Raw genomic sequence first — 22,552 nt, forward strand, 5'->3', positions numbered from 1 at the left:
TGCACTAGGAAAGACATATTCAAAATCCCTCTTGAGGAGTTTGAATATGTGACCTAGTGTGTCTTTAAAAAATGTAACCTTGCAATTTGGATGCTGGCACGATAAGGAATTACACCCATAAATAGGACTTGCATGAGACTGCAACTTAGGTTTGAGAAAACCGCCTTATAAGCTTAGAGAAAAAAATCACTAAGCCCCGTGAAAAATTCCAAGTAATTATTTCATATTTGTGTCAAAGATTTTACCAAGTTTCACATGAAATAAAATTCAATTGAGAGTGTCTAAAATAGTAGGAAGTTGTGTGTGTTTGATACACCACTTTTTAGCATCCATTTGTATCCAAACCAATACATGGTTTTAATGTGTTTGCAAGTTTTTTAAGGTGATACAATGCTTAATCTATCCATTGAGCTCTTAAAGTTATATGTAAAAGCCCCTTAGTAAGCTACAAATATTAATTGTTTCAAAATGTCAAAACTGCACACAACAAAAATTCTGGATTTAGATTCTTGAGTCATACGCATTACATTCCTTAGTAAACTTGCAACATTTTGTCTATATAGAATAATTTCGCTAAGGTACATTGTACAAACATAATTTGGGCACCTAAAACCTTTGTTTCATAGTTGTTGAGAGAGAATTTAGAAATTTTGAAAAATGTAGCACGATTGAAAAACTAAGGTAGCAAGATTTACTTGAGCTTGGGACCCCAAAAAATCTGTATTAACTTGGTTTTGAACTATATAATCATTTCCGATTACCAATTTGCACTAACATAACCCTAGTTTTATGGAAGTACCTTTGGAAGGCCAAAATTTTCCTCTTTTTCAGCATCTTGGTAATTATGAGATTTTTGTTATAGTTCACAAGTAGCTTAGGAACTAGGACCTAAAGGAGATTGTGTTGTTTTGAAACCCCAAGTTCTACCAATTGACTTTTACAAACATGAAAAACATGATTTATTCAAGAAGTTATAGGCATTTTATGGGATTTTTGACAAAACAGCTTCAAATTTCAATGAAAATTTCAAGTGAGTTTTTTTTGTCAAATTTCTAATATAGCTTGTGATTTGACATCATGAAAAATCCCCTTTATTTTTTGACTTTTAACCGACCTATGGTTGAAACAAGGTGTAGAAATGTTGTTTCTAGGTTCCCCAAAAAATTCCAAAGTTTTGGTGAGAAACAAGACACTAAAGTGTCCTCAAGACACTTTAGTGTCCAATTACAGAACTAGTGTTAATAAGCAAGATATTTTCTTGTATTTTGTGAGTCCCTCTCCTCCACATACTTGATCTATCATGAGCACCACGAATTCTAACACATACATGGCTTGGGAGGGACCTTACAGTCCGACTGATGGTGGCAGAAAGGGTTAAGGAGGAAGATGCGCTGTCTACATCATATGATGGCCTGACTGAAGTCAAGGAAGTTGATATTGCAAAACCAAGGGAGGAAGCCAGACCTGTATATATTGCTATAAGGACTTGACTTCCGCTGAAGAAAATGAGCTCGTTACCCTCCTTAAGGAATTTAAGAATTGTTTCACTTGGAATTATGTGTAGATAAAGGGTGTACCACCTGAGGTGGTGCAACATACGATCCCAATCATGGAAGGATGAAGACCAACCAGGCAAAAACCATACCAGATGAATCCTAAGTATGCGGCAATTGTAAAGGAGGAAATAGATAAACTCATTAACTGTGGATCTCATCTATGAGATAGAACATACAGATTGTCACCAATCATAATAGTGCCAAAAAAGAATGGAAAACTTAGGGTATGTGTTGATCTTAAAAAGGCTAACATAGCTACTAGGAAATACCATTATCCATTGCCCTATACGGAACATGTTTTAGAAAGAATGGCTGGTGAAGAAGCTTACAGCTTCTTGGATGGATTTTCATGCTATAATCAGGTGTCAATAGCACCAGAGGACCAGCATAAGACAACTTTAAACACAATGTGGAGGACGTTTGCATATAGAGTCATGCCCTTCGATCTCACTAATTCCCCAGCAACATTCCAACGCATAGCCTTCAAAGACTACTTGCAGAAGTGGTTGGAGGTATTCATTGATGATCTATGTGCACACTCTCGATGGGCAGACAATCTGGCTTGCTTAAGGAAGGTGTTTGAGCGATGTTCCCTTACTCTTCCCTCAGCATCTTCCTCTTCTAAGCCTATGGCAGCTCCAGGGCCAGAGTCATTGGCTACTGTCCTTAACTGCATGCAAGTTAAGCTACCAACCTTCAAAGGTACCATCACTAAAGATGTGGAAGACCATGTGCGGCGGTTCCTCACTATGTGTGGCTCAAGAGGTCTCAACTGAGATGATGCACACTTGGTCTTGTTCCCAACAATGCTAGAAGAAAGTGCCGATCGGTGGTACAGTCGATTTCTCATCAACCACTTCCCGGATTGGGCCACCCTCAGGCTACTTTTCTTGGTTACCTTTTGGCCAGGGAACTACTTCAACCTCATCACTCAAGAGCTCAACCAACTCTCCATGAATGCAGGGGAGTCAGTGGCCCAACTTGTCACAAGAGCTAAAGCTTTGGTCGCTCGGCTACCCCAAGATCCTGGAAACTACATGCTACAATAGTGGGTGCTTCGAGCACTCCCTACTCAAACGGCGATGAAGATGAGAGACTTTTCCACCCCAAGGCACCCTGCAAGACTTCCAAGACAGAGCTACACAATTGGAGAATGCTTGCCTCATGGCAGAGCATAGTACCTCTTGGTCCCCACTTATCCTCGGCATGTCTTTGGCTCCTCCAATCGTTCCTCTAGCCCCGACGATAGCGTCTACATCTGCTTCCATGGAAGAGCTAGCCAAGCTCAAGAAGGAGCTTGAAGATTTCAAAAGGTCACAACAAGAAGACGCGGCTATGGCAGTGCTTAGGAAGGAGATCGAGTAGCTCAAGGTCAAAGATCCCAAGACGAGTCCCGGTATGTAGCTTGCAAGGCCATCTTCCAAATGATTGTCCATCCAAGAAATATTTCTCATTTTGCTCAAAGGCGGGCCATGAGGACAAGGAGTGTTACTACCTCAAGGGACTTTGCCTTATGTAACAACAACTTAAGCAAGGTGCCTCCCCGCTTAATCCCTTTGCCGAAGACTACATGCTGACCCCAACCAGTAGTGGTTCAACTTCTTCCCAGGCTCCTAACCACCAACAAACCCAACACCCTTCTTGAACCCTCAATCAACCCCCCAATCCCAAGCTTATATTAACCCTGCCCCGTTGGTCCCTCCTACTTAGCTACCCCACATACCCTTCCCTCCCCCATGGCTACTTTTGTACAAACCCGTCCACCGCCCCAAACCAATTTATCTTAGTAGTAGGGAGCTCAAGTAGCCATGGTAGCATACACCAATACCCCTCCTTCCTCCAGAGCAACCCTAACATACAACCCCCTACCTATGAAAATTCCATATCAAGCAAGCACTCTCCCAACCTATCAGCAGTACCTCCCATCGGTCCCACAAACACCTCAAGTCTATCAAAACCCACCTCCAGTGGTCTATGCGGCAGCCCCTCCAGTACCTCCAACTGCTAACAACACGTATGGCTAACCAAAGGTTCCCCAATCACCATCCTCCCAACAACCCCACCCGACCTCTTATATGCTACCATTGTGGGGGGAGCGGCCACATGCAAGCTCAATGCACTATACTAGAGGGCTCGCCCCCATGCCTCCATTGCCTGGAGAGCCAAGACCACTACACCCGAGAATGTCCTAGACCCCCACTGGTTAACATGGTGGAAGCTGTGGTGCCATCTCCTAAGGTTGACATTCCAATAGTGGTAGTGGTGCCACCTCCCACTACTGGCACTCCAATAGTGGCAGTCATCACACCACCCAGTCCCAAGGAGCCCCAAAGACACCAGCTCCTCTCCCTGATGGTGCAATCTACCCATCCATTGTGGAACCGAGCTTATAAGGAGGCCGTGGAGGAATTCATTCAAATGGAGAAGGAAGCGGCGCCTACCTTGGTCATTCCCCCAACCACCACACCTTCAAAGTCTACCCAACCCAAGGTTAGTAATTTAAGTTGGGAGGAAAAGTTGGCAGGAGTAAAGGTGAAAATCACCCTTCCTCAGTTATGTGGTTTGAACCAAGAAATAGGAGAGCAACTGTTAGGCTTGGTCCAGCATTGGATGGATTCGAAGGCAACTAGGGATAAAGCCACATCTAGTAGTAGTGGGCGACGGCCCAGGAGGCAGCAAAGCAAGGGTATGCCTCACTGTCCCAGGAGTGGCCGATCACCGAAGCCCAAGGGTGACAATCTCCGTGGGAGGAACTCAAATTACAGGAGCCATTGTGGATGGTGGTTCTGGTGTTAACATCATGCCCGAAGCTACTAGGAAAGTCTTGGGTCTCCACCTCCCACCAACTCAAGGGGCCTACAGCTTACTCATTGGAAGGCCTTGGTTGAGGGCAGCTCAAGTGATCCATGATTGGGGTCGGGACAACTTGCATAACCCTAACCCAGAGGGGACACCGGAAAAAGGTCCCGAAGATGAGAGTGCTTGGGGTACTGCCCTACATGACATGATTCTCATTCGGGAGAAAGGACCCAATGACGAGGAAGAACACCAGCAGATGAGGCCTAGGATCCATTCGGTTCAAAGGGCGAGGCGACAGAACCTCTATGAAATTGGTTAAATTCCTATGAGGGGTTCCAGTAGTGCAACTTGGTGGACATAGTGGAGTTGGACCCATACCCTATTCAAGAGCTATCCCAAGAAGAAGAGCTCTCAAAAGAAGCAGGAGTACGGGATTGGACAGAATCTTTGCTCACTCTGGCCTCCTCCTCTGCAACACTATCTCAACAGGAAGCCATAAAGGTCATAGGTCTAGGGGAACCTGAGTTTTTTTGACAACCTCGCAAGAAGGTCTCTCAAGAGGAGTCATCAGAGAGGCACCTATAACCCCTCCCAGACGCACCTATAACCCCTCCCAGACGCACCTACAAGGTGAGGCGGGTAGAGCACCTCAAGGGTTGGGAAGAAGCCTTGCCAGTAGAAGAGATACCCCCTAACTGGACAGAGAAACACATTGGTAATTTCCATCTGGACAACACCCCAACCCATGACCCCTTATGTCTCCATCAAGCAACACTCGGCACCGCTCCTCTTCCACCCACCACTTACCATGAGGAGGTGAGAGAGCTGAACCTGGGCACATCAGAGGAGCCACACCCCCTCTTAGTGGCAGCTTGGGTTGGGAGGACCTTTCCACTCTTCAGAGAATCACCAACTTTTTCAATGAACACCAAGAGGCATTTGCATGGACTCACAAGGATCTTCCAGGGATAGACCCAGCCATTTGCACTCATAAAGTTTCACAAAAAGAAGGCAGTTGGCCGATCAAGAAGGGCATCTATTGCGTGAATCTAAAATATTCTGAAGTGCGGAAGAAAGAGCTAGACAAGATGGAAGAGGCAGGTATCATCATTCCCATTGAGCACTCCGAGTGGTTGTCACCTATAGTGGTGATTCCAAAAAAGAAGACCAACAACATCAAGATCTGTGTAGACTTCAGATCCCTCAATCAAAGCACTTCAGAAGATGTGGCTGGCCAAGGGTGGTGGCTCAAGTGAAACACATGTCTCAACTCACTCTGGTGTTCGTGAAGTGCCAAGTATCGGGTCTCCGTCTCCAAAATAAAAAATAAAAAAAATCCCCCTCTTCGGTTTCTTTTTCCTTCTTCTTTTACAAGAGATGCAAAAAAAAAATCTCTCTCACACAACCTCCTCACCGACCAATCTCTCACTCGTCTCACCCACCCTTTTCCTCTCTCTTCTCCCCTTCCCTCTCTCTTCTCCCCTCAACTCTCATCATCACTGACCAACCCAACCTCCCCTTCTCCCCAATCAAGCAAAAATTTAAAAAAAATAAAAAAATCCCCCCTTTGTAATTTTTTCTTTCCCAAAAAAACCCTCCCTCAATATTTATTTTATTTTATTTTTCCAAAAAAAATCATTTTTCCCCAAAAAAATCGACTCCCCCCTCTTAGTTTTCTTTTTTCTATTAAAAAACAAAACAAAAAGCCCAAAAAAAAAACAAAAACACCCGCCACCTCTCTCTTTCTCTCTTTTCCCCTTTACCTCACCCATCGACCACTTAGGGCCCTCTCACTCATCCCACTGACCACCCGCTTCACACTCAACTCACCGACCAACCGATCGACTACCCCTCTCTCCCTCCCTCACCCCGCCGACCACCCCCTCTCTCCCTCCCTCACCCCACCGACCACCCCCTCCCTTCACTCCTCACCAACCACCCCCTCCCTTCACTCCTCACCAACCACACACTCCCTTCACCCCCTCTCTCCCTCCCTCACCCCACCGACCACCCCCTCCCTCACTCCTCACCAACCACCCCCTCCCTTCACTCCTCACCGACCACACACTCCCTTCACTCCTCACCAACCACACACTCCTCACCCCCTCACCTACCTCTCACCCCACAGACCACCATCCCTCTCCTCTCCCCCTTCCCTCTGGCAACCCCACCACCCTCTCTTCCTCACCCTCACCTGACCGACCAACCTTGTCTCCCTCTCCCTTCACTCCCCACCGACCAACCTCACTCCTGAGTCCCCACCTTCTCATCTTGTACTCTCCCTCACTCTCACCCCACCGACCACCATCCCTCTCCTCTCCCCCTTCCCTCTAGCAACCCCACCACCCTTCTCTTCCTCACTGTCACCCTACCGTCTAGCGCCCCCCCTTGTTTGCTCACCCCCGGCCGCCCCACCCTCTCGCTCGACCCCCCTCGTCTTTCCCTTCCTCTATTGTGTACTCACCAACCGACCCTCCTCTCCTCTCCCCCTTCCTTCTACCGACCCCACTCTCCTCTCTTCCCCACTTTCCTCGCCCCCCCCGGGCCCCCTCAACCTTGTGCGCAACGGTCACCCGTCACCCCCCCCACTTTCTTCACCGACACCCCCACCTCCTCTTCCGCACAAACCCCCTCTCACCAACTAGTCCCCCCCCCTCGCTTACCCATTGTGCGCCCAAGCCTCCCCCCTCTCTCACCTCACAACCCCCTCGCCTGCTCTTGGGTGTACACAGCAGCCCCCCTTCGCTCGCTTTCCCCCCTCTCTCACCTCACCACCAGCAACCCCCCCCTTCGTTTACCCTTGTGCGCCCTTCTCTCCCCTCACGACCAGCCCCCCTCGCTGGCCCATTGTACGCCTAGGCCTTCCCCTTCTCTCACCTCATGACCCCCACCCCTCCAGCGGTGCCTCCCCTGTGCAACAATCACCCCCTTCGTCCTCCTCTCTTTCGCAGTTGTGCACCATTGTTGGAGCTCGTTTTGGCACTACAGCCCGTCGCAACAGTGCTAACGAGCTATCCTCAACCTTCGTCCTCCTCTCTTTCGCAGTTGTGCACCATTGTTGGAGCTCGTTTTGGCACTATAGCCTGTTGCAACAGTGCTAACGAGCTATCCTCAACCTTCCGCCCTCTCGATGATCATCATGGTTCTCTCTAATGACATTGACTTACTGCACCCTCCAGTAGAGGTGGGGAAAAAACACAAATTGAAACCTCTTGTGCAGTCTCCAAATTCCTTCTTCATGGATGGGAAATGTCAGGATGTTTCAGCCTCACCACGGTGTTTAGTAACTCCCAAAGTGTTGTGCTATGTGGAAGCCATTCTACCGTCTTATGCCAGCCAACTGGAGGGTGTCGTGCTCGACTTATTGAGGGCAGTTCATTTAGAAAGAATCACATTGTCAAGCTGAGTCCTTTGACTAGCCTCTTGGATTTGTACTCTGGGCAAACCTTCCTGCCACCCCCACCACACCATTCCCCCCCTTTTAAAAAAAACACAAATATGATAATAATAGTTATTAAAAAAAAACAAACCAAATGGTTGCCCCCCCTCTTACTTCACCCCTCATCGACCATGCCTTTTCCCCCCACCCCACAGACCAACCCCCCCCACCATGCCTTTTCCCCCCCCACCCCACAGACCAACCCCCCCTCTCTCACCTTACTCGTCTCATCAACTTACTTGACTCCCTCCCCCTCTCTCACTGCCCTCACTTCCCTTCGTGTGCGATCATCGTCCCCCTCCCGTCACTCCCCATTGGCACTCTCTCTCGCAGCCACCTCTCACCTTTGCATTATGCTGCCTCACATGGCCAAATCCTAGGTACTTTTGTTGCTGTTTTGGAGAAGGGTGTGTCGTTGAATGCAATGAATCATCGTAGACATATGCCTCTCATGCTTGCTTATAAAAATGGAAGGGTATTTTGCATTGAGCGGTTTGTGGCATGGGGAGCTGATATCCTCGTGTTTGATGCTCCCAATGGGAGGACATGCCTCCATTATGCAGTAAAGAGTGGCCACTTTGATTGTGTCCAACAAGTTTTGGATGTTGTCCAGATGCCCATAGTGGCAGGAACATGTGGAGCTACACCTCTACACTTGGTAGCCCGGTCCAGCCATTCTACAGTAGTTTGCTTGCTTTTAAGTAAGGCATCTCTCATGTGTGCAATGCCTACAAGATCTAGTGGAAGCGGCTGTGGTTTTGGCAGCACATCATTGCATTTTGCAGCACATAGAGGATCATCTAAATGTGTTAAAGAGCTCTTGGCATGGGGTGCAGCTAGGTTGCAGCAGCGAAACTCTCAAGGGCACACCCCTTCTTCATCGCTCTGCAATACCATAACATAGCATGTACATGTGTAGCTTTCCCCTTTGGCTGTAGAGCCCTTGGTATGGCCATCTTCGTGGCAATTTATGAGCAGTATTGGCCCCCCTGAAGCATACGTTCTCTTGGAGGCTACCGTGGCACATGCTACTGATGCTTGGGAGCATCAAACCTTTTTTGTTAATGAAAAGCGGATCTCTTATATACTGGCCATGGCCAGATCTCATTTTGTATCTTGTATGCCTAGACTTCATGCCAGAAGTTTTGCCCAGACAAAGTGGCCAGTGATGATTATTGTTTAGATTGGTTTTGTGCTTTTGTTGAGGTAGCCTTCTATCGGATGCTTTGCCTGGGGGATGATAGTTGTAATATAGTTAGTGATAGCTTGTTGGATGAAGTGCCTAGGAGCTCTCAGAAATAGCTTGCTAGATGAAGTGCCCAGGAGCTCCATGTTCAATCATTTTTTTCTACAGCTTGCTGGATGAAGTTGCCCAGGAGCCTAGTTGATTCATTTTTATTTATTTTGTATCTCTCTAGAAGATTTTCCTGCAAGGATCGTTGTATGAGGTATGCCTGGCAGTCTCCTTTCCGGATGTTTTGCTCGAAGGCTCACCTATGTTTTCTTGGCATTCACCGGGACGGCGGTGAGTTGAGTAGTAGTGGGGGACCTATGGACGGGAAGCCGGTTCCTCCACACCCCATCGACTAGCATCACTACCGGTGCCCTTCGATGACTCTGACCACCGTCACCGCTGGTGTGCTCCGACCACTCCGACCGTCAGTGCCGTCCGACTACTTCGACCACTCCGACTGCTCGACCTGTGGACGGGAATCCAAGTCCTCCACACTCCACCAAGAGTTTCCACCATCACCTCCAACATCTCTGACCATCGTCACCACCAGTGCCCTCCAATCGCCAATGCTCTTTGACCCCTCTAACCGCTGGTCCCCTTCGACATCTCATACGTGCATGGCCAACTTCGATGGCACTCATGGAGGCAACACCCCTCTCCCTTTCCCAAGGCAGGGAGAGATCCTCTTCGAGATCCTAAGCACCATCTTTCTTTCCCCTCTCCCTTTCCCAAGGCAGGGAGAGATCCTCTTGAGCACCACCCGAGGAGAAGGACACCCAAGGAGGAGTTAAGGGGAGCACTCTCTCGCGGCAGCATACAAACAGTCTAGAACACACTCTCACAGAAGAGGACACTCAATCATGTATCACCTTGAGTTTTTCCACAGTCCTTCTACTATCGGAGAGCAAAGTCTCCCTTGTATCACTCTTTTTGGTATTGTGATAGTAGTGGTGTGCTCTGTTTGGTGTTTTGTCTATCTCTTTGTGTGAGCGAGGTGAGTGAGGTGTGTGTGGTGTGAGTGAGAGGCCTATATGTTGAGATATCGAGCTCATCTAGTGAGGTGTGTGTGGTGTGAGTGAGAGGCCTATATGTTGAGATATCGAGCTCATCTAGTGAGGCGGTGGACATTGGTGGGGGATAGGCCCCACACTTACACCACTGGCATGGTTAGTGAGATCATGGGTGATATGCAGCCATTGGGATGACAGGCTATGTGACAGCCATTCTAGAGACTGGCATAGTTATAACGCCAGCTCATTTAGTTGGGTTTACACTATAGAGAACCCGAGTATTATTGGTTGAGTACCTTTCATATTAAGTGTACTCTTATCTTTGTATATGGTGTGTTGAGTGTTGTGAAGAAGAAGAAGAAGATTTTCAGCCTCTCACCTTGTGTGTTCTCTTTTAGGGTTTTGTGAGTGTGTGTGTGCTTGCAAGAGCTCAAGCTCTCTTCTCCCCTGCATCTTTTCATGGTATCAAAGCCTGGTTCATGCTAAGGGCTGATCTGCAAGCAAGAGAAGCACAAGAAGCGATACGAGGATAAGAGCTTCAACTACTCTTCCCTATTTGTGTTGGCGATGACTACACCCTTGTCAGGAGCTCTACGAGAGGAACCGGCAAACGATCTCTGATTGAGGAGCTTTCTTCGCGAGAGTAAAGCTATAGGGCAACTATTCTGTCCTATCGGACAAAATTGTCCTATCGAATAAAATTTTCTCGGTCGAAAATGCGTTTCAGGCGCGTTACAACCTTCGTTTTTCAGAAAGCAGGCAATTTCGAGCACTGCGGGTAAGTGATCAATTCTCTGCAGAACTCTGTTTTAAGAACTGCAGGAAGACAGATTGGTTGTGCAGACACTGTGTGTGCTGCAAGGAGGTCAACAGTTTGCCATTGGGTGTATGTATGCTCATTGAGGTCATTGTTTGTGACGTTTGAGTGTATTACAGTACCGCTGTGCAGAAAATATAGCAGTTTGTGCAAGACAAACCAGAGTGCTGTTTCTGGTAAATTTGTGTGTCTAGCAAGATGTCAAATGATGGCATAAACCAAATTGTCGCTCATTGAGAAGCTTGATAAGAACAACTTCCATTCTTGGAGGTTCATGTTGACAAATTTCCTAATGGGAAAGGGTTACTGGGACTATATAGAAGGTGAGCATGAAGAGGTACCGGAGATACCAGAGATCAATCTGACTACTGCAAGAGTTCAAGGATTGGAACCAAGGAGCCAGAAAAGTTATGTATTGGCTCTCAATCAGTATACAAGACACTATGATTGGGCACATACAGGATGCCAAGTCCCTCACGGAGGTGTGGGACACCTTGGTAAAGCTCTATGAAACAAATACCAAGGCACGAAAGATACAGTTGAAGAATGAACTTCATACTGTGGAAAAAAAGAGCATGTCTGTGAATGACTATGCATTGAAGATCAAGGGTATTGTGGAATCCCTTGCATCTATTGGCATTTCAGTAGATGATGATAATAAGGTGGAAGTCTGTCTATGTGGTCTCGGGCCACAATATAAGGCATTCAAGACGTCTATTCAGACTTGGGAAAACATTCCCAATTTCACAGATTTGGTGTCTATGTTGATTATAGAAGAGAAGAGCTTGGGTGAAGACCAACAGTCTTCACAAAACAAAAATAGTTCAGAGCAACAGGCCTTCTACACAAGTTCAGCAAGAGGACAAGGTAGAGGAGGCCGTGGACGTGGCCAAGGAGGTGGCCGAACAGGTAATCAGAATTATGGCCAGCAGCAACAACAACAACAGTCCCAAAATTCACAACAACAACAACAACAACAACGCAGGTGGAAGAGGCCAATTCAGAGGCAGGGGGAGTCAAAGAGGTCATGGAAATTAGCAAAGGCAGTATAATGATACATGTGGATGATTTGATTGTGGGTAAGCCTGGACATGTGCAAGAAGCTTGTTATATAAGAAGCAAGATGACATGCAAAATGGAAAATTGCAGTAAAATAACTATGCATCCTCGAGCAGAAACAATGAGGATAATGAAAGGTTGTTTGTTATGCAGCATGTCGTTAATGCCATGTTTGAACTTTGTGGATCTCGGTACAGCATCTGTGGCTCTCCGTTTAGCAAATTTAATGGGTCTCAGATTGGTGTGGTGCATCTTTCTTGAGGACTGAATATGATTGTTGTATTTTAATTATGTGAGTGTGTCATGGGGGGTAAGAAGAAGAAGAAAAAATGTGAGGTTTGCATGAGTCGGAAGCATGAGGTAGATGATTGTCCATGTGCAATGGGGATGAGTGCTCAAATAAAGATGCATGTAGGAAATGGTGTATGGTTGACCTATGCACAAAGTTTCATAAAATCATCCATAAAGTGCATAAAGCATCATCTTGGGAGGAAATGGAAACTACATTTGAAAGGCTGGCGGATTTTGAGGATGACTTAGAGAGTGCATATGAATGGTTAGCTGATCACAAAGGAGACAAGCGAAAGTCATGTTCCAGTAGGAAAAGCATTGGGAAGTTACAAAAAGCATGTGAGAAGTTGAGGGATGCACATGAGGATGAATTCAATGGGGAATTGAGTGATGATGATGACAGATGGGTTGGCATGGAGATTGAAATCCATCAAGTAGGGATACCAAAGATGGAGGAGAAGGAGGTGCAAAAGGAGGTTGGCCAAGAGAGCCTAGAAGAGCCCCTAGATACCCCTAACCTACCACTAGAGTATGCTCATGGAGCGGAAGAGGAAGATTCATTGCTCAACATTAGGTTACATATGTCACTTGCATCTGAGGAATGTTGTGAGGAGAAACAGATCATACATAGCAATGATGTTGTTCATGTCATTCAAAGCGCAATTGAAGAGGCGGATACCAAGATGAATGAAGAGGAGGATGTGATTTAGTTGTTTTTAGGTTCCATGGATGATGTGTGTGGAATTACAGAGATAAAGAATCAAATTAGGAGGAATTCTCTGAAATCAGATTTGCTGAAGAGGAATTTTTGGCAAATATGTCAGTTCAAGAAGAATTTCCACCAGAAAGATCCGCACAGGAGGATTTGAAGCCAAAAGATATTGCAGAATTGATATTTGAACCCTATAAACAGATTTTGCAATCAAAAAACCAGTGGGAGGAATTTCCAGCAAGCAAGTGTATTTCAGAGGAATATGGCGAAACAAGAGTAAAATCCGTTCTTGTACATCAAAGCATGGTTGTTGCTGGTAATTGTTATGGTCACATTTCAGGTGCTGCAGGAATACCAGAGGAGTTTCCAAATGCTAATTTTGATAGTTGGTGGATTCAAGTGGATTTTTCGACTGATATAAGTGATATTGCGGATGATCAAGGAAATCACAATTTTGACTCTGAATGTTTTGAAGGACATATTTTGATGTCACAAGTTGATATTCAGCAAGGAGATGTTTCAGTTGCAAAGAATTTGAACAAGTGGATTGATTGACACATTTGGGGGATTAGCATATGATGCCTAAAATGCGGGCTGATGAAATTTTAAGCTTAAGTTTGATGGATGTGCATTCTAAAATGGATGTGGGAAAAGTTGTTCTCAATTCAAATATATTTTTGTTGAATGATGTGTGCTTTCAAGTTGATGACAGAATGGAGGTGAATTTGTGCAAAATGGGTTGTCAGATGTGGATGATAAATTCTAAAATACAGATGATGGCAGATTGTCAAAATTTAGATATTCATGTGTTGCAGATTTTGGAGTTGCTGATTGGGCAATGAAGAATGCATTATAGGATGCATAGTGATCAGTTTTTATGGTTTGTGGATCAGATCACATCTAAATAGGTTTAGAGGATTATATGTGGATTATTTTCCTGATTTTTATGGAATTTTCATATTTCAGAGTAAACTTGGTTTGTATACATCTCAGTAGGTTTCTTGCATATTGGTGTCACACCAAATAAACCTACACAAGTTGATTGAGATTGATTTTGATCGCTGGAGGATTCAAACGGAATGTCAAAATCTTATGAGGGAAGTTGCAAAAGTTATCAAGGGTTAAAATTTTGGTTTTGAAGTATCTGAATCTCTGATGTTGATGAGAAATGTTCTGTCTAACTTTCAAAATGTTTTCATTGTGAAGAAAGTTGGTGATCAGTTTGACTATTTGGCAGATTTGGGTTTAGATTTATTTGACAAAGGTAGTTTTGATAGCATTCAACTTGGAGGATGTCAAGTGCAGATATTTGATGACAGGTTTTACAAATTTGATTATGTCAAAACAGGTGTGGAGGATTAGATCAGATTCAAGGTAGAATTATGATGCAAAATTTTTAAGTATTCTGGAAGTGTTATCTAATTTGACAGTCAGGTTTCTTTCATTCTGTTTGACAAGGGAGTATGGTCCAATTTTCAAAATGTGGAGGAAGCATGTTTTCAACGTCAAGGTAGGAAGTCATATCAGCAGTCGGCAGTGCAGCAAATTAGTCAAAAATCAGCAGTGGAGCATTATGTTTCAAATGGAAAGTCAGCGGATATGCAAAATTTCAAAGAGGAGGATGTTCTGATGGCGTTTATGCTTATCTTTGCAAGATTCTTTGCCTGTCTAGATTACGGATCAAGGGATTGTGGGTCCGATGTTAGCCTTTGGCTCAAGCCACCGAGTTGTGCCAGCTGTTTAGGCTAGACCCTAGGAGGAATTACTTTTATCATATGTATGAATCCTTAGTCTATTTTGGAGACTTTTCATATCCTAGAAGTTAAAAAGTCGTTTGGCTCTTGAAAAGGGAGAAGGCTTTTCAGTTATGGACGTTCTTGATACTAGGCGGATTTTCTGTGTAGCTATGGGGGATTTCTGAATGCAAGATGTAGTTTGTGAGTCTATCTGTCTTATTCCTATTTCTTGTACTTTGCATATTCAGTGTCTTGAGTGTAGATACAATGTAGTAAACACCATATTAGTGAATTTGGGAATTTTCCAATTCCCATTTTTGAATACTTTAAAAAGGGGACATGGATAACATGTTTGTAAGTTTCTCAAAACCCTATCATATGACCTATCGTTGGAAAGCGCTTGAAAAATGGAATCTAAAGAGCTATAAAGCGCTCATTTTGGATTAGTGGTGTTCAAGTTATGGTTAATCCAAACGTTTGACCACGTGTCCCAAACTTGTGGGAAATTCCCATATTCCCCAATATGGTGTTAGTAGTGATCTAAGAGGAATGTGTGTGTTTTGAAACTGAAGTTTTGTGTGTGAGGATTTTCTTGGTCTGACAAGAGTAGGAGTCATCTAAAATGACAGTTCCTGTGTGACAATTTCCTGTGCAAAAAACTGCTTGGCTGTGAGCAAAAGTAAACATCCATCACATCACATTCAATTCATATCCATCACATTAAATTCATATCCATCACATCACATTCAATTCATATCCATCACATTCACATCCACATATATTCTTTCACATACACATCTATATCCGTTCTTTCACATACATCCACATCCATTCTTTCACATACTCACTCATATCCCATATCATTCATTTACATTCTGATTCATATGACATCACATCCACATCCATTCATTCACATTTATCTGATTCACGTCATATCTCATCACATCTATCCACATCACATTCTCATCACTTCTCTTCATATCACATCCATCCATCCATTCATTCACATCTATCTGATTCTCATCACATCTATTCTCATCACATTTGTTTAAACATAGAATTTAAGAGAATTTCTAATTTTTGATATAAAGATTCTTTACGCATCTATTTATGCATAAAATCAACTTCAGTGGGAATAACACTTTTTACAAAATCCTTTTATGCATAAATTCAATTTTAAGGAAAATAACACTTTAAAAAAAATAAATCCTTTATGCATCTTTCTATGCATAAAATCAATTTTAATGAAATTAACACTTTTAGAATAAAAATAAATTCCCTTATGCATCTTTCTATGCATAAAATCAAAATTAATGAGAATAACTCTTTTGAAATAAAAATAAATTCCCTTATGCATCTTTCTATGCATAAATTCAAAATTAATGAGAATAACTCTTTTGCAATAAAAATAAATTCCCTTATGCATCTTTCTATGCATAAAATCAAAATTAATGAGAATAACTCTTTTGAAATAGAAATAAATTCCTTTATGCATCTTTCTATGCATAAAATCAAAATTAATGAGAATAACTCTTTTGAAATTAAAAAAAATCCTTATGCATCTTTCTATGCATGAATTTAATTTTAATGGGAATGACACTTTTGAAATAAAAACAAATCTTTTAGAATGCACAAATGGAAGGAATTACTCTTTTAGAATAACCTAATGATAAACTTTAGTTCCACAAAATTTAAGAAAATTTTGCCATAACCTCCTTTGTATGGCCGACCATTTCTCAATTTTAACATTCAATTTATGACTTGAATTAATCTAATTTGAATTCTAATATCTCTAATCTACTCCATTTTCTAAAAATCAAGAGAGTAAACAATGAAAAGAGTTTAATAAATCTTTTAATTAAACTTTCTAGGATTAAGAAGGGCTGAATTGTAAAGAAGAGAAGGGGGTGGCCTTTCCATCAAGGCATAGCATCAGATTTTTATTCAAACATTTACAAAGCATAAAATTTAAGAAAACCATAGATTTAAAATTCACAATAAGTAAGAAAAAAAATTTCCCGAGAAAAGATCCTTTCATTAGTTATATAAAAACGCCCGTAGGGCCACAATAAGTAAGAATTAAGCTTACATGGAACTTGTAAGCTTTCCTTTGGCTTGAGGGATTGAGGGTTCTACTCTTGTTTGCAACAAGAGTGGCCACCAGTTCTTTTGGAGAGGATTTAGTCAAAAACAATTGACTTATCAATTGAATTCAATGTATTTGACTCTGGGAGGAGTAGAGTAGCAGTGCATAAACACTATTAACCTTTTACAAAGGGGGAGGCTTCTATTTATAGGAAAAAATGAGCCTCTAACCAAGCAAGCTGATTTTAGAATTTTTCATGTTTGTAAAAGTCAATTGGTAGAACTTGGGGTTTCAAAACAACACAATCTCCTTTAGGTCCTAGTTCCTAAGCTACTTGTGAACTATAACAAAAATCTCATAATTACCAAGATGCTAAAAAAGAGAAAAATTTTGGCCTTCCAAAGGTACTTCCATAAAACTAGGGTTATGTTAGTGCAAATTGGCAATCGAAAATGATTATATAGTTCAAAACCAAGTTAATACAGATTTTTTTGGGGTCCCAAGCTCAAGTAAATCTTGCTACTTGAGCGCTATCTTAGTTTTTCAATCGTGCTACATTTTTCAAATTTTCTAAATTCTCTCTCAACAACCATGAAACAAAGGTTTTAGGTGCCCAAATTATGTTTATACAATGTACCTTAGCGGAATTATTCTATACAGACAAAATGTTGCAAGTTTACTAAGGAATGTAATACGTATGACTCAAGAATCTAAATCCAGAATTTTTGTTGTGTGCAGTTTTGACATTTTGAAACAATTAATATTTGTAGCTTACTAAGGGACTTTTACATATAACTTTAAGATCTCAATGGATAGAGTAAGCATTGTATCACCTTAAAAAACTTGCAAACACATTAAAACCATGTATTGGTTTGGATACAAATGGAAGCTAAAAAGTGGTGTATCAAACACATACAACTTCCTACTATTTTAGACACTCTCAATTGAATTTTATTTCATGTGAAACTTGGTAAAATCTTTGACACAAATATGAAATAATTACTTGGAATTTTTCACGGGGCTTAGTGATTTTTTTCTCTAAGCTTATAAGGCGGTTTTCTCAAACCTGAGTTGCAGTCTCATGCAAGTCCTATTTATGGGTGTAATTCCTTATCGTGCCAACATCCAAATTGCAAGGTTACATTTTTTAAAGACACACTAGGTCACATATTCAAACTCCTCAAGAGGGATTTTGAATATGTCTTTCCTAGTGCAAGTAGCATTTTATTTGCATCGTCCAAAAAAGGACACTTAAGTGTCCTTTTTTGGTACCAAACTAGTGTTAAGTTGCTCAAATACAACTAGGCTTCTTGCTCAATACATAAAAGCCTTCTAGCTCCACCTTTAAATAGGTGAGCTAGTGGACCTTAAGTCCCTTCACACACACACCTTTCTCCTACCCTTTTACATGACCTTAGTCTTTTAATACCCTTCCTCAATACCAACTATAAAAGAATTGGAATAGGTGGTATTGGACATAGGTTGCCTTTATAACATTAGGCGTACAAGGTTTAGGAATATAGGTGTTGTTACATTTTAAAATAGGTGCTCAGAGGAGTTAGATATTGATACAAAGTTAGCCTCTGACTCTTTGTTAGGACATTTAGAAGTGATATGTCCCGTTTGTTTACACTTGTTACATTTCATTTTGTTGGGATATTTGATCCAACAATTATTTGCCAAATGACCCACCTTTTTGCAATGGGCACATCTTACTTTGACCACTTGATGTGACAAAGCTTGTTCGATATTCGATGAAGTGTTGCATTTGAAGATTCAGCTCCTCCCTTTGGCCTCTTTTCTTCATCAAGACAAGATTGAATGAATCCTTCGAGGGTGGGATTAGGTATGTTTTTTAGAGTGGTGACTAAGGTGGGGTACACCTTCTTGACTGCTTTTAGCAAAACAGCCACTGCATCATCTTCATCCATTCTCGCATTCATTGATGCAAGTTGAGCCATAAGGCCCTTCAAGTGAGAGATGAAGGCTCCAATGCCATCTCCCTCTTTGAGTTCCAAGCTGAAAAATTCAATTTTGAGTGAGATCTTGGAATTCTTACCACCACGAGCTCCATAGAGCTTATCAAGCTCATCCCATTTCTCCTTTGGAGTCGAAAGCTGGTCCACATGGTGAGAGCCTCATCAAGATGAAGCATGATAATGGTTGTACTTGACAAGGACTTGCTAAGTGTGGAAGCCCTCTCCCGAGAACTTCTTGATTTGGGTGTGTTCCTTTGACATTGGTATTGAAGGAGGTTATTAGAGAGTAATGGGCTGATTTATGAAGAAGAAAAAACTAGAAATTTCTGATATTTACGCTTAATTAGAAAGAGAAAGGCTTATGAGAGTGCGACAACCCTTAATCAAGCCAAGGATGTTGCATAAATAGGAGATTATTAGAATTCAAATTGGATTAATTCAAGTCATAAATTGAATGTTAAAATTGAGAAATGGTCAGCCATACAAAGGAGGTTATGGCAAAATTTTCTTAAATTTTGTGGAACTAAAGTTTATCATTAGGTTATTCTAAAAGAGTAATTCCTTCCGTTTGTGCATTCTAAAAGATTTGTTTTTATTTCAAAAGTGTCATTCCCATTCAAATTGAATTTATGCATAGAAAGATGCATAAGGGAATATATTTTATTTCAAAAGAGTTATTCTCATTAATTTTGATTTTATGCATAGAAAGATGCATAAAGGAAATTTTTTTATTTCAAAAGAGTTATTCTCATTAATTTTGATTTTATGCATAGAAAGATGCATAAGGGAATGTATTTTTATTTCAAAAGAGTTATTCTCAATAATTTTGATTTTATGCATAGAAAGATGCATAAGGGAATTTATTTTTATTTCAAAAGATTTATTCTCATTAATTTTGATTTTATGCATAGAAAGATGCATAAGGGAATTTATTTTTATTTCAAAAGAGTTATTCTCATTATTTTTGATTTTATTCATAGAAAGATGCATAAGGAAATTTATTTTTATTTCAAAAGATTTATTCTTATTAATTTTGATTTTATGCATAGAAAGATGCATAAGGGAATTTATTTTTAATCTAAAAGCGTTAATTTCATTAAAATTGATTTTATGCTTGCATAGAAAGATGCATAAAGGATTTTCTTTAAAGTGTTATTTTCCTTAAAATTGAATTTATGCATAAATAGATGCATAAAAGGATTTTGTAAAAAGTGTTATTCCCACCACTGAAGTTGATTTTATGCATAAATAGATGCGTAAAGAATCTTTATATCAAAAATTAGAAATTCTCTTAAATTCTATGTTTAAACGAATGTGATGAGAATAGATGTGATGAGAATCAGATAGATGTGAATGAATGGATGGATGGATGAGAATAGATGCGATGAGAATCAGATAGATGTGAATGGATGGATGGATGGATGTGATATGAATAGAAGTGATGAGAATGTGATGTGGATAGATGTGATGAGATGGGACGTGAATCAGATAAATGTGAATGAATGGATAAGATGTGATGTCATGTGAATCAGAATTTAAATGAATGATATGGGATATGAATGAATGTATGTGATGATATGGGATATGAATGAATGTATGTGATGATATGGGATATGGTGAATGTATGTGATGATAATGGATGTGAATGTGTATGAGAAGAATGGATGTGAATGAGTATGTGAAAGAATGGATAAGGATATGTATGAGAAGAATGGATGTGAATGTGTATGTGAAGAATGGATGTGAATGAGTATGTGAAAGAATGGATGTGGATGTATGTGAAAGAACGGATATAGATGTGTATGTGAAAGAATATATGTGGATGTGAATGTGATGGATATGAATGGAATGTGATGGATACGAATTGAATGTGATGTGATGGATGTGAATGGATGGAGGTGATGTGAATGTGATGTGATGGATGTGAATGGATGGAGGTGATGTGATGTAAAATGGGTAGATGTGAATGGATATGATGTCATGTGAATCGGGATGTGAATGAATGATATGAGATGTGAATGGATGTGATGTCATGTGAATCACGATGTGAATGAATGATATGAGATGTGAATGGATGTGATATCATGTGAATCGAGATGTGAATGAATGATATGAGATGTGAATGGATGTGATGTCATGTGAATCGGGATGTGAATGAATGATATGGGATGTGAATGGATGAGATGTCATGTGAATCGAGATGTGAATGAATGATATGGGATGAGAATGGATATGATGTCATGTGAATCAAGATGTGATGAATGTTATGTGATGTGATGTGAATCGGGGAAATATGAATGGATGAGATGTGAAAGAATATGATGTGATGAGATGTGGATATGGGAAAATTCGAGTGGATATGGGTAAATGCGAGTGGATGAGATCTGATGAGGATATTTGAGGAAAGAAGTGATGAGATGGAAAATGATGCGATTGAATGAGAATGGGAAGTTATATGAAATGAATGTGGATTAAGTAATGTTGATTATTGTGGAAAGACGGAAGTTCGTTATAGAAACTGTATTTATCGCCAATTTTTGAATGACTATTTTATGTCAAGAATGCTGGGAAAGCATTTTGACCATCTTGTGATTAAGGTCGTAGTGGAGACCTAGCTGATAAAGTTGCAACAGTTGACGGAGAGTCAACGGAGGACGTCTCGCGTAGCAAGGTTGACCAGCCTCCGTTTGATTAAAATTATGAGCTTCCAGTACGGTGGATGAGGGACCAAGGAAGCGGCCTATGAGTGAAGCGCTAGGTCACCTGCAAAGGATCCTAGAGGGTGCTGACCATACGGTGCTGGGGCTCTGGGTCACCGACGATACCCACACGTGCGTCGTGGAAGATATTGGATTAAGGAGTAAGAGTTGTTTTCTGAATTCGGGCATGGATCTGGTTGATTGACCTTGCTGGTCCTAAACGGATGAGTCCATGGCCCTTTTATATGGATCCGTTGGTTGATCTTGCTGATTCTCAACGGAGTTTCCATTTTGATATGTGAATATATTGCTGATTACTATGAGCTAGGAACTATCGAAAAGGTCCCTGAGTGGTCAGGTTGTGAGCGTTCTGGTTGCCAATGATGCCATAGATACACTGATGAAGGAATGACTCGAATTAAGGATTCAACTGGAGACTTTGAGGATTATGATCAGTGAGACAATAGTTTCAGTAAATGATTGTTTTTAAAGATAGATGATACTGAGACAAAGGCAATTTCATTTTGGGTGTGTAAGTGGTGTGACTAGTTTTAAGTTTGAATGAATATCCGGCTAGGGGAGAATATCTCCACACTTCCTAAATCTTCTCATGCTACCCTTTATTCTCTCCTAGTATATTCTTCTCACCTTTTCATAGGTTCTTTCACATTTACACATCCTCTAACCAAGGGCTTGTTCCCGCACACACCCTATTCACTTGTATATTTCAACACCTCCCCTCAAGTGAATACTCTCTAGCACACTTGGACCCTATACCAAGTTTCCCTCTTACTTGATAGTCCGCGACCAGTGTCTAGCACACCTCCCCTCAAGTTAACTTAGCACACCTGGACCCTATACCAAGTTTCTCTCTTACTTGATAGCCCGCGACCAGTGCCTCAAGTACCTAAACTCATAGTCCTTGACACTCTCTCTCTCTATGTATCCAAGGCTTATTATAGTTGCCGGCGACCTTGACTAAAGTGCTCACACATACATCTACCATGTGGCCTACATCATCGGTGGCTCAGAGATGGTTTTACTTTATTGGGGCAGGTTACATTGGGTTGTGGGGTCTCTCTCTCTCTCTCTCTCTCTCAAAGATTTTCACATGGCTCCTCACTCTTTGGAGCCT

At 41.8% G+C, this 22,552-nt stretch overlaps 1 protein-coding gene and 1 pseudogene across 1 annotated transcript; both read left to right on the forward strand.

The window, feature by feature from the left end:
- Positions 1-7,494: 7,494 nt before the first annotated feature.
- On the forward strand, positions 7,495-8,698 carry LOC147622155 (small ribosomal subunit protein eS27w pseudogene; annotated as a pseudogene).
- A 3,710-nt stretch (positions 8,699-12,408) lies between these two features.
- On the forward strand, positions 12,409-13,472 carry LOC147622156 (uncharacterized). The gene is made up of 2 exons (XM_086823558.1): positions 12,409-12,906; positions 12,978-13,472. The coding sequence occupies exons 1-2, from the start codon at positions 12,409-12,411 to the stop codon at positions 13,470-13,472; spliced, it is 993 nt and encodes a 330-aa protein (XP_086679684.1).
- Positions 13,473-22,552: the final 9,080 nt, after the last annotated feature.

The sequence above is a fragment of the Cibotium barometz genome, chromosome 29 (assembly GCF_041138505.1).
Source record: "Cibotium barometz isolate CiBa-2024 chromosome 29, ASM4113850v1, whole genome shotgun sequence".
Taxonomy (NCBI): domain Eukaryota; kingdom Viridiplantae; phylum Streptophyta; class Polypodiopsida; order Cyatheales; family Cibotiaceae; genus Cibotium; species Cibotium barometz.